Source organism: Anarrhichthys ocellatus, unplaced genomic scaffold, assembly GCF_004355925.1.
Source record: "Anarrhichthys ocellatus isolate YVR2014 unplaced genomic scaffold, GSC_Weel_1.0 scaffold168, whole genome shotgun sequence".
Classification (NCBI taxonomy): Eukaryota; Metazoa; Chordata; class Actinopteri; order Perciformes; family Anarhichadidae; genus Anarrhichthys; species Anarrhichthys ocellatus.
This window is the reverse complement of record NW_022280198.1, coordinates 211951-224450: the sequence shown is the minus strand read 5'-3', so window position 1 is coordinate 224450 and position 12500 is coordinate 211951. Positions and strand designations below refer to the sequence as shown.

Sequence of the window (12500 nt, the reverse complement as noted above, 5' to 3'; positions counted from 1 at the left end):
ACTTCACCTTCAAACAGGAATGTAAGTGCGGGCGCTTCTCTCGAGCCACACGACGGACGGTCCAATACAATGGTCCAATATGTGTGTGTGCGCTCTCTGCGCTGCTTCAGAGTGGCCTGTATCAATCAGGTTTCAGGTTTCAGACGATGCCCGGGCGTGAGGGAGTGGCATCGTGCAGGCTGGCCCTTGCTGGTCACTATCGCGGGTTGGTTTGATCGTCCTCTTCACGTGCAACATGCACAAACAAGGACTTGAACAACTGCAAGGTGACTGACTCCCCTTAATTAAAGGACTAGCTTCCCACAAGCAGGACGCTTTTGTCACAAAAACGTCTGTGGGCTCATCAGGTCCCGTCGCACAACGTGGCACTTCGTCACTGTGAGAGAAGCCTTTTGTCTTCATGTTGCAGACTGTAAAGTGCTGGAGCATGGAGAGCAGCCAGGCGTGTGTGCGTGAGAGAGAGGCAGGCCAGTGCGGAGGCATTAGTATGCACACTCAGAAACAAAGACAGCCAGCTGCAAACAGATGAAGCTCCCTTCATACCACCTCATCTGTTCACCAGTACACAGTGTGCCACCTGTCAGCGTTTTGGTTGGTGGTCGTTTGAGGCGTGACACTTATAGAATTAAATCTATTTAGTTTCATAATGAAAGCAGTCAATAGTATGTGTGTTTACTAAATGAGCAGATGAAGCGAGAAAAAATAATTGATTCTTCGATGCATGCCTGACAACGTTTTTTTTGAGTTTATAGTTGTCCATCGGTGGCTGCCAGCTAAATGCAGTCAGTGTGGTGTGTGATGTGTGTAGTGGGAGCAGACGAGACGAACCTCCAACAACCGGAGCGGCTCTGCTCCTCGCTATTCTTCAGTAGGATCATTGCTTAACTGACTAGAGGCTGTGCATCTCTCTCTCAAGATGATTCAATGCATACATCAATACATGGTCTGCGATGCCATTCAAAAACTATACATAACGATACTTCGACACGTTGCGATTCAGCTCCGATTCAATCTTATTTCATAGTATTCTCATGACTATGATTGGCTTAATGCAGCTCATTGCTATGGTTGTGATTTAATCTGAATAACCAGAATGAATTTCCAATTAGGAACGATTGTTCTAAGCTGCTTTCATTCTATGTTGCATTACAAAGGTATTAAGTAAGAACCCAGCTGAAACCCCCTTTAAGTTATTTTGAGTTTGTGCTTCAAAAACCCTTTTTTCAATAGCAACAGTTATATACAATTATAGCAACAGATGCTGCCTACCAACATATTTTAAGGGAAAAAAATAAATAATAATTTGATAAATGAATTGAATTTAACTGATGGTAGTGTGTTTACATTTCAACAACGTTCACATGCATCGCACTTTAAAGTGTGTTGTCCGACTTGCAGCCCATATAAACAGCAGACCAGTAGATCCCATAAGAGGGAACCAGTGAGTATAGGTGGGTGTCTCTTTGTCTCTGCACCTGAGAAGATTAGGCAGAACGCATTTTAAGATGAATTGTTTGTCATGGTTTAGTTTCATTTAAACACATAAAAATGTCTTCAACAATTTCCAGGCCTTACACAACTAAAGAGTACTCATTTTAAGTACAAGGCTCTGATCTACAGACTTTTCTCTATGACTTGAATGCAGCACTCACTTGGTACTCGAGCATTGCGTTCAATTCCGTCTCCACCGCCCACGCTGTACTATGTCACCTGGCTTTGTTCTGCGCCCTATAAGGAAGTCCACTTCCTCCTGCCCTTAAGTTGACCTGCAGTGGGTTAGGGTTAGGGAATGATGCTGCAGACGCTGCCTCCAGACAGTCCTACTGCTCAGTCTACTGTGAGCTGCGTTCACAACACGTCTGACGCACCTCGATATCTACAAGGCATTACAGATTATTCTAACGTTGGTTGAGCTGCAGAAAAAACAAGAATCCTACTTTGTGTTTTCTGCAGGTAAAATAAAATACTCTGAACGGGTGTACGACGCCTGCATGGAGGCCTTCGACTGTCTGCCCCTCGCCGCCCTGCTCAACCAACAGTTCCTGTGTGTGCACGGTGGACTGTCACCAGAGATCAACTGCCTAGACGACATAAGGAAAGTAAGTGATCACTCTCATCACTAAGCACATGAAAAAAACATCATTCTGTCATCTAGAAAACCAATAAATGGCCTGATTCTATTTATTTGAAATGTGTGTTTGTTTTGCTCAACAGTTAGACAGGTTTAAAGAGCCTCCGGCATTCGGGCCCATGTGTGACCTGATTTGGGCGGACCCCGGCGAGGACTACGGCAGTGAAAAGTCAACCGAACACTTCAACCATAACTCCGTCAGAGGCTGCTCTTACTTTTTCAGGTATTAGACAGCATCGCTGCCTTCATCACTCTAGCACCAAACAGAGCAGATACAAATGCAGCACTTTATTTGTTTCTTTTTATATCAAATTAGGGGTTTCTTTATGTAAATTAAAGCCGCTTGATCAGAGTAGGAAACAATAGTCTGGCACCTGCTCATGCAGGCATGTCAACGCATTGATGTCAGGAGGCATTTTTTACTGTTGTGGTTGTTTTTATAATGGTGCCAAAGTGAGAGTGATTCAGGTATTTGGAGCCCAGCTGTGATTGGTTTAGTAAATGACTTGTGTAAAGCTAGCAGTACGAGGAATAACTTTACACACAAACTTAGTCATGGATTTACAAATAGCCGTTCAGTCAAATCCCTTCCTGGTCATGTTGATGTATGAAATGTTGATCGTCTACACATTTTTCTTGCTCATTCCTGATGGATTAGTAGCGCGGTGAAGTAAAGAAAGGGAGTTTAAAAACCCTCCTTGTCCACTCCGGCTGTAGTCCAGCTTCTCCAGAGGCCAGCAGGGCCAATACACACCAGAGTGCTCAGCACCTTTAAACCGTCCAGAGGGCGTGGCATGCTGAAAGTACATATCAACGTATTTCCACAGGCAGTGAAGTCCAGAGTGGCCTCATGCTGTTCCTTTTGAATGGTTTCACTTTGGAACAAGCTTTGCTTCCACTCGGTGCTTTCTCTTAACGGTCTGTCTCTGGTTTTCTTTCTTGTTGCAGTTACTCGGCCGTCTGTGACTTTTTGGTAAATAATAACTTGCTGTCAGTAATAAGAGCCCATGAAGCACAGGATGCAGGGTAAGTAGAGTTACCATTTTTCATTTCCCGCGTATTGTGATAAAGAATATGTGGATGAGCCTTTTGGTCTGCTGCTCAACAGGTATCGGATGTACAGAAAAAGCCAGACCACAGGCTTCCCTTCTTTAATCACAATCTTCTCAGCTCCAAATTACCTCGACGTCTACAACAACAAAGGTCTCCATCTTCTTTTTCCCCTCACTCTCGCTGTTGTGTTTTTTCCGTATTTACCAGGCTTCAGTCCTTGAATCTCTCTCCCTCTTTCAATCCCAGCTGCTGTGCTAAAGTATGAGAACAACGTGATGAACATCCGACAGTTCAACTGCTCCCCCCACCCTTACTGGCTGCCCAACTTCATGGATGTATTCACATGGTCTTTGCCTTTTGTTGGGGAGAAAGGTACATTTGTTGTTTAATTAAAAGGAGATGTGTGTGGAAATCCCAAAATAGAACCTGTGTAGAGTTGACTTTGTGGAATATACCGACCCCGACAGAGGCATTGTGTTTTCGGCTTCTCCATCCCGTTCTCAGCAAAGCCTTGAAGGAATGTCTTCATATTTGGCACAAACGTCCACTTGGACTCAAACGTGAACTGATAAGAATTTGGTGGTCCAAATGTCACTGTGACCTCACAAAACGTTTTTGTCCGTAACTCAAGAATAAATTTGCTGATTATGACAATTTCACAAAAATGTCAAAAAAAGTGAATAGAGTGATGACATTTTGGACGGACATGGATGTAAACTGTGACTTGGCTGGTTGGCGTAAGCACACAATCGTGAGTCGGTCATTTTAGTTTGGTATTCAAGTTGCTGTTATATCATTTGTTAGCCAAAAGGGAACCTTTGTAAAGCAGAACATGTACATTACTGATTAAAACATTTGTCATTTTGTTTGTTGTTACCGCTAAAGGCTCTTTGTTGTATGCAAGTATTTATGGTTCTATAGCTGCCTGTAGAACGTCAGGACATTCAGGTGTAATTCACATAAATGTATCCCTTTAGATAATTCAGATTTGGTTTCCACCTAATCACATGACACCCCCCCCCCCAACAGTGACGGAGATGCTGGTGAATGTACTAAACATCTGCTCTGACGATGAGCTCATGTCAGAGGGAGATGACCTCTATGAAGGTAAGATTGAGAGAGCAGAAAACATTGTTGCGCTGAATATGACACCTGTTACATTAAATGACAAATGTTGTTATTGTTATTATTGCCAAGGTTTTAGTCTATATTAGTGTTGTACCATGATGGTAAAGAAATACTTTTTCTAAGACATTACCATTGTGGCAAGAAAAAAATGTTGAAAATTAGGAATATTTCACAATTTGTTGTGATAATTTAGAAATTGAAAGGTGTACGTCAGCACTGAATGGTGGTTAAAGTTCATGTCATTGTGCAATGTTTTAGCTCTAGTTGTCCAAACAGGATTCAATTTGATTCAATTCAATTTATTTTGTACAGTCCAAAATCACAAATACAAATTCTCCTCAGAGGGCTTTACAATCTGTACACATACGACATCCTCTGACCTTTGACCCTCACATCAGAACAGGAAGAACTCCCCAAAAAGGGGGAGAAAAGAGAAAGATCCTTAGAGAGCAACAGAGGAGGATCCTCTATCAGGATGGACAGAAGTGTGATAGATGTCATGTGGACAGAATGAACAACATTACAGAGTTACAATACATTCAATGCATATGAGAGGAGAGCGGGAACCTAAAAACATTGGACCTCAGATTTTGGAATAAAAACTCATCTGGTTTTTGTTCTGCAGCGGCAGGAAACAGAAGATCAGATCAGGTTTCATGTTTCTCTGTGAATCAACTCAAAATGAACAGGAAACCAAAACCCCTCGTTTCAAGTTTCAGAAACACCCGACAATCTTCTCTTGAAGCTCCGACAGTCAGATGATAGATATACATACTGTATATATTAAAACCACATACCTCATAATAACCAAATCACAGCCCTGAGACATCAGCTTATCCAAGAAGGAAGTGACATCACATCGCTGGTGACAATGATGAAGATGAAGATGTTACTGGCTCCAGTCTAAGAATACTGCACACCTGGGTTGTAGATTACCTCCCTGGTTCTGTTCTCTTATTCTGTAAATTGCATTTTCAGTTTAGTTGTTAGAGTGGATGAGTAGAACTCCTAGAATGCTGGGAGCTGTACAGCCATTTATACGCACAGTCTAGGTCCCACATATCTGTGCTGACGAGGGAGTTCTGCCGCTACGCTTTGAAACACATAATTAAACCCTCAGTTCATCTCTGAAATGTTTCATCCTTTGTTCTCCTCACACAAGGCTTTCGTACAACGCGTTGTTCATTTTAAGGAAGTGCTAAAATGAAATCGATAGCAAAGGATGTAAACGTCTGTATGTGACACTCAAGGCGGTCTTAACTTTAACGCTCTGAAACTCGTTCCAGGTGGAACCTCGGCGATGCGCAAGGAGGTCATCCGGAACAAGATCCGCGCCGTGGGGAAGATGGCCCGGGTCTTCGCAGTCCTCAGGTCTGTCCCCCGTCCTTTTCATCTACTCGTGGTGGCATTCAGATCACAGTGAGCTCTGTGCAAATCGAATCGCAGGTCAGCTGAGTGCACAATGAAGTTGTGATTGAAAACACAATGTTAGGATTAATGAACTGGCATGAGATGAGTCATGACGCAGACAGACCGTATAATGACATTAGACATTATTCCAGATCAATGCTGCTGCAAGAGCGGCCTGACGCTCGGACCAGCGCATACGGGTCAGTCAGAGGGTGTTTCAGAAACAAAATCAAGATTTACAAATGGATCCTGATCATTAATAGGTCTGACTTTGACCACAGTGCTTTGCAAGAGGAATGTAATGTCATGTGCACAGTTATTCCAAAGTCCCATTTCAGTTGTTAATCCCAGTTTCTCCCGACTCTGAGGAGAAAAAGATGGATGATGTGAAAATTCAAGTGTGTCGGCATGAAAATGGGTCAACACGAATCTCAACACTTGCAAGCGATCCTTAAAAACATCGCCTTGGCTGCTAAAACTGACCCACTTACAGAACCGGGACACTTTAGAGCTGACAGTCCGTCTAGTGAGGATTGAACCTGTGACCTCGTGGTTACTGGCTTACCGGTTAACGGCTTGCTGACTTGTAACGTGTGTGCATGCCCTGTTTTTGATTTTGTTTTCGGACCAGGGAGGAAAGCGAGAATGTGCTCACGCTTAAAGGCCTCACCCCAACTGGAACTCTTCCCGTGGGAGTGTTGTCGGGGGGAAAGCAGACCTTGCAGACTGGTAAGTGTCTTTTATACTCGGTCACTCTGTTGTTTGATTTCCTCCTCGCTAGCTGCCATTCAGCATGACCCGCTGTACAGCCCCTTGTCGTGATACAGGCGGGTCAAAAAGTGACAAAGCAGTGATCCGAGTGAGTTATTAATAACTCCCCTCCCTCTGTCTCGCCCTCACACACACACCAAGTGCTGCAGCGGTTTGCGGGTCGGGCTGTTCAAATTGGTTCTCATACTGGGGTGCGGCTAATAAATAAAATAAAAAAAACTGTCCATCACTTCACTAACCCCTGAGGAAACGCCTTGTCACCAAGCATGTGGTTTTGTTTTGTTTTTTGCTGCCAGCAAATCTATATTTTTATATATCTGTGTAGAATGCTGAAGAATTCTAAACACTGAGTCAGTGGCACCAGAAAATAGAAATATGGAATATATCATGTAACCTTAATCCCATACCATTTTCAACGTAGACGTTCAAAAATACTATTTCTTAATATACGTGAAAACATTGGCGACCTGAAACCTTTCCCTGCCGCAGCAGACATGTACCCTGTATTTGGCAGGTACTCATTTCATTCCCTAATACTAGGGAAAGCAGTATCACTATTATAACGCTTCACAAAGCAGAAAAAATACCTTTATTTGCTTTATGCTGAGAGTTAGATTGACTGATGCCTGGCTCGGTCCATAGGTAACAACATCTGCCTGCCACCATGTCCAAAGCTCACGAGTTAGCACTTCATATATCGCTTGTACCATCCGTGAGTGTAAAAACAACAATCTTCCATTTTATTTGCTGTACTTTTTCTTTGCAGGAACAGTAACCGGTTGTCTCGCAACTGTTTTTACCTTTGAACAGGGCCTGGCTAGCTATCTGCCCCTGTTTCTAGTAATTATGCTAAGCTAACCACCTGCTAGCTCCAGCTCATTTATATATAATTATTTTTTAAACTGTTTATCGTCAATATAGTTATATCGAACAGTACATGCAAGCCCCTACACACGTACATACGCACACCTATTTACAGACAACAAATAACAACAATGCTTATGTAAAATATCATAATATAATAGATTAATAAGGAAAGGAAAGGGGGAGAACCAAATAAAGTAAAATAAATAAAAATGTACATATATACATGCAATATAAACTTGATCAAAATAAAATGTGCCACCATTATCAAGTTCCAGGGACTTCTCGTTACCTCTGCTCTGTTACCTGTAACTGTCCATTACTTTCAATATGCCAATAAAGATTCTATCTATCCATCCATCCATCCATCCAGCTCATATTTGCTATACAAACGTGGTATCGCTATTCAAGTGAAACCGAAAATAGCGAGTTTTTTTTCTCATACAGTTTGATGGCAGAAAATGTTCACATCTTTGAAAAACATTGGCAGAAACACTGCTGTCTGTCCCAACATCCTGTTTAGGCGGACGAGCTTCCTGTGCTGCTTGTCCCTTTAAAGGGTTCTAGGGGTACTTCTCAAGTCTCTTAATGTCATCCCCGTTTCCCTCACTTGGGTCCTTTCCTTGCGTCCTAGTCCCTCCCACCAGGGATGCATGGAGGAAACCATGCGAGGAGAGAGGAACGAGGAAATATGTTTTAAGAGACATGAGACGTTCTTTCCTCAGTTGCGTCACGTGAAGCGACGTCTGTTTCTGATGACGGATGATCAGCTGATCACAGCTGATCATCCGTCATCAGATCACAGCTGATCCAGCTGGCAGTCGGCTTTAACAGCTGGAGAGACTTTTGATAAGTTAGTGTGTTCACATGATCACTGTACTTAATAACAGTAACTAATAACACTAATAACTAATAAAGACACACAGTGATCACCACTGTAGAGGTGTTTCTCTCTGTAGTCTGTTAACAAACTGTGTCCTGTGTTCTGTTTATAAGCACAGGATCCATTTCTACCGGCGGAATGCGATCGTCTTATTTATGAATTATTTGTGTCTGTATGTTTTGAAACTGTGACTGTGACGTCATTATTAAATAACCCAGAATATGATTATTGTTTCTCTTAAATGATAAAACTCATCAAACACTCAGGAATGATGTAAAAAGTGTTTAGTCTCTCCAGCTCTCTCTGACTTTAATTGTATTCATAATAAAAGTTATTGAGGGAAACATCGGATCATGAAAACACAAATCTTTCTAATAAATGTAGAAAGTTGTTTGTGGTCCTTTTGTTGTTCAGACTACAATGAACATTTATTTAAACCAGATGTTGAATCAGAAACCTAAACAAATATAAAGCTTGAGTTTATTCTGTGATCTGTCTTCACTCTGGTGTTAAACTCAGTCAGTCAGTCCGATCGGCTGCAGCGTCCAATCACATGACTGATGAACAATGAGGGGGCGTGTCGGCCGTTAAAAGACTTCCTGGAAGTCTGTTCTCGTGGTTCCTCGCTCATGGCTCCTCCGAGGTCCCTCCTCTCGCCTCGATCCTCGCTTCTCAGAGCTACATTAGAGTTTTGGGACGGCTGTCAATATGGCGGCGCAGAAACAACTTCCGGTTCAAATGAGGATCAAGGAGCGAGGAAACGACACTGAAGAGACTTGAGAAGTACCCCGATCAATGATGGCATGCCACAGGAAGCGCATACTAGACTAGACTGACTGGAGCCCGCCCTCCCCATGCAGCAAAAAACTTTTGGGGCTCAGCTGCGGGCCGGCTGTTTGGGGGGAGGTCACCCTGTCACCTGGAAGTGGCCACTGGCCCTCTGATCAAAAGGTCGGCGCCTGGTCTCGCCCGCTGAGAGGACATGCTGGGGAGTCTGTGCCGCGCTGGAGTCTGTACAGAAGTTGCGGAGCAATTGAAGGAGAAAACCACACGTCGCTGACCTTTTGGGAGAATGTCATTGTCCGTGTCCGCTCCCCCAGCCACAGCTTTCACATCAGTCGGTTTGAACAAAGGGAGGGCAACTGATTGTGTATTTATGTCCACCCCTCTCGATTCTTCACTTTGTTAGCTGCTACTGTACTACTGCTGATATTGTGCAGGGGGGGTAAACATCTGCAGGCCGCTATCCCAATACAGCTCTCAATCATCTTGAATGCATAGCCATTTCTCTGAGAAATCACACTCCATGCACTCAGATGATTTTCTACATTTGGATATTGAATTCGACGATACACCCACACATCCAATAAGAAGTGAATTTGTCCGTTTTTGTCATCAAATAGGAAGAGTTCTGAAGGTTCAAACATCCTTTTCAAAGGAGAAAAGTTAATCAAATTCTGTTAATGAGGCTGTGAGGCTGCACTGTACACATGTGTCGCCTCGGCCTTAGACTCTTAGTGCTCACCCAAATCCCCCCCCCTCCGGCTCTCCACTCCTAAGTCCTCGTGACCCTTTAACACCAACACCGTCTTAACCCTCCAGCAGGCTTCCTCTCTCTGCCCTTCCCACCGACTAACACGTGTTGATCAAGGGTGAATTTCTTTCCCTCCATAATGACTGTGCCACATGTGTTGGCCTGTATTCTGCTGTCTGTTTACCGTTTGACATTACTGTTTGACTACTTTGCTGTCTCTGATGACTCCCCTCCCCCCCCCCCCTCCCCCCTTTCTTCGACTCTCTTTAACGTAGCTACGATTGAGGCAGCTAAAGCACAAGGTACGCATGGCTGTCAGGCTCAAATCTCATTACTTTGTTTTGTGTGTGATGTTCACCGTTTAACTTTAAAGTGTTTACAAGTGTCCCACTGTCTCTCTCTCACTGACTGTTGTATCACTGTAGATTACCTAATCGCCGGTTGCTCTTGCATTGTCAGTGTCTGTCGGATCACGCTGGTTCTGTCACTGTAACATGTTATGTACTCGGTGGCAGAATAAAAGAATCATAGATTATATATGAAAATATGAACATATCACAAATTGAAAAGAAGCTTGTGTACGACTAAAACTACTACAGCAAACTGTTTTGGGAGCAACAGTTGCATGAGACGGTGTGAATGCATTTAAAGAGGTGCTTATTCATATTTCCACCAGTCTTGGTTGAACCAGTCTGGAGTCGGTCTATGCTGCAGAAGAGCTGGTTATGTGTATCGGGTTTGGGACGCGGCTTGCTCCTTGTTGACAAGGATTTCCCGGCTTTGGTCACAAGGGACTTTTCCTGCCAAGTGTAGCTCCCCACACGGAGAAAAGCTCGCTAAGACCCGACTAAGATAAGACCGGGGACGTCCCTGCCGGGGACATTTTCAGAAGCTAATCCTGTTACACCGTTGGGCTGCTGCTACACTGTCTGCCCCTTCTGCTTGAGACTGTATCAAATAGATAAACGTAAAATATTTAGTCCTATCAATAGATAAGGGAGTACAGTATAAGCTCACAGGCAGAGTGCACAGTGTGTTCAGGCAGAATAACTTAAAGCAGTGCTTCCCAACCTGCTCTGTGTATGACACTATGGAATTGTCAGTTATTGGGTTGATTTTAAGTTCATTCTGAGTTTTAACTCATTTCAACTGTGTATCATTACTTTAAGCTATCTAGCTCTGCTTTTTACTTGTCACTTTTAGCTTATTATTCTTACTGTTTATTCTTTACTTTTAACTAAGTATTTAAGTACATTTTGGCTAATAATTGATCTGTTAATTTGTTACTTTCAGCTTATTTTTTTAGGCTGTTTGTCAAATTATTCAAACTATTCAAACCGCTTTCATGCCATTGACTTTAAACCTGTTATCTTATTATTTTAGCGATAGATCTCAGTCTGTGTTCTTGCTCACTGCTTGTCATCACTTGTCTGAGAGGTGAAGCAGCTGAGCTGTGACACAGTGAAGCTACGCTAGCTTCACAGGCTAGCTGACTTATTAGGACTATTTACTGAAGGGCAGCATCACACACATCTCTATTTCTATTTGGATGTTTAGTTTTCTCTCAAACACCAATATGTAAATATATCTCTTTGATCAAATTGAATATTTTTGAGCTACTCCAGAATCTTACCATGTTCCCATGGCAACTGCAGAAGTAGCCTCTGTTGGGAATCACTGAGCTCACGTGTTCATGTCCCACATCTCTGGTTGTGCAAGAGTACCCTCGATGTGCCTCTGAATGTTGATCCACCTCTATAACCCTCCCCTGGGCGTGTCCATCTCACCTTTGGATTGATCATTGAAATGATTGAAGGTATTTCTGAACACGTCTCCTTTTCATTTGCACACATTTTCTGGTTTCCTCGGCTGTTTCCGGACTTTACGTAAGTCTACCAAGTGTGAGGTGTTGTACTGTTCTAGCTTAGGAGGCGTTGTTTACCTGTGCATGTGTTCACTGGTCGTCCGTACTGTGCAATTCTACAAGGAATCCCTTTTGACTTTCTGAAGGTTCAGCCTCTGATCTGATTGTTCTTATTTGGTGTCTCTTCAGCCATTCAAGGCTTCTCTCCCACGAGGAAGATTCGTAACTTCGAGGAGGCGCGCGGCCTGGACAGGATAAACGAGCGGATGCCGCCGCGCAAAGACAGCCAGCAGCCTGACGGCACCACGATCAACAGCAACACCTCCAACAAGAACGGCACTGACGGATAAGCAACCCACATCCCCCCTCTCTTTCTGTCTCCCCCTCCCTCTGTCTCCCCCTCTCTTTCTGTCTCCCCCTCTCTTTCTGTCTCCCCCTCCCTCTGTCTCCTCCTCCCTCTGTCTCCTCCTCCCTCTGTCTCCCCCTCTCTTTCTGTCTCCTCCTCCCTCTGTCTCCCCCTCCCTCTGTCTCCCCCTCCCTCTGTCTCCTCCTCGCTCTGTCTCCTCCTCGCTCTGTCTCCCCCTCTATTTCTGTCTCCTCCTCCCTCTGGCTCCTCCTCCCTCTGGCTCCTCCTCCCTTTCTGGCTCCTCCTCCCTTTCTGTCTCCTCCTCCCTCTGTCTCCTCCTCCCTCTGTCTCCCCCTCTATTTCTGTCTCCCCCTCCCTCTGTCTCCCCCTCCCACTGTCTCCCCCTCTATTTCTGTCTCCCCCTCCCTCTGGCTCCCCCTCCCTCTGTCTCCTCCTCCCTCTGTCTCCCCCTCCCTCTGGCTCCCCCTCCCTCTGGCTCCTCCTCCCTCTGGCTCC

At 44.1% G+C, this 12500-nt stretch overlaps 1 protein-coding gene across 5 annotated transcripts in view; it reads left to right on the top strand.

Moving 5' to 3' along the window:
- Positions 1 to 12068, top strand: part of LOC116400409 (serine/threonine-protein phosphatase 2B catalytic subunit beta isoform-like) — a 12316-nt gene extending 248 nt beyond the window's left edge. Inside the window, exons 1-11 of one of the 5 annotated variants that reach the window (XR_004213921.1) lie at positions 1 to 21; positions 1954 to 2099; positions 2215 to 2354; positions 3080 to 3157; positions 3240 to 3334; positions 3431 to 3556; positions 4214 to 4291; positions 5599 to 5683; positions 6354 to 6451; positions 10050 to 11660; positions 11828 to 11919. The exon at positions 1 to 21 is cut by the window's left edge and continues 248 nt beyond it. Coding sequence is in view for 4 of the 5 variants with exons in the window: in XM_031878224.1 (XP_031734084.1) it covers positions 1992 to 2099; positions 2215 to 2354; positions 3080 to 3157; positions 3240 to 3334; positions 3431 to 3556; positions 4214 to 4291; positions 5599 to 5683; positions 6354 to 6451; positions 10050 to 10267 (1026 nt within the window). In the remaining variant the exon portion in view is untranslated. Of the gene's footprint in view, positions 22 to 1953; positions 2100 to 2214; positions 2355 to 3079; positions 3158 to 3239; positions 3335 to 3430; positions 3557 to 4213; positions 4292 to 5598; positions 5684 to 6353; positions 6452 to 10049 lie in introns of all 5 variants that reach the window. The other 4 variants (XM_031878226.1, XM_031878225.1, XM_031878227.1 and 1 more) reach the window with 4 other exon arrangements.
- Positions 12069 to 12500: the final 432 nt, after the last annotated feature.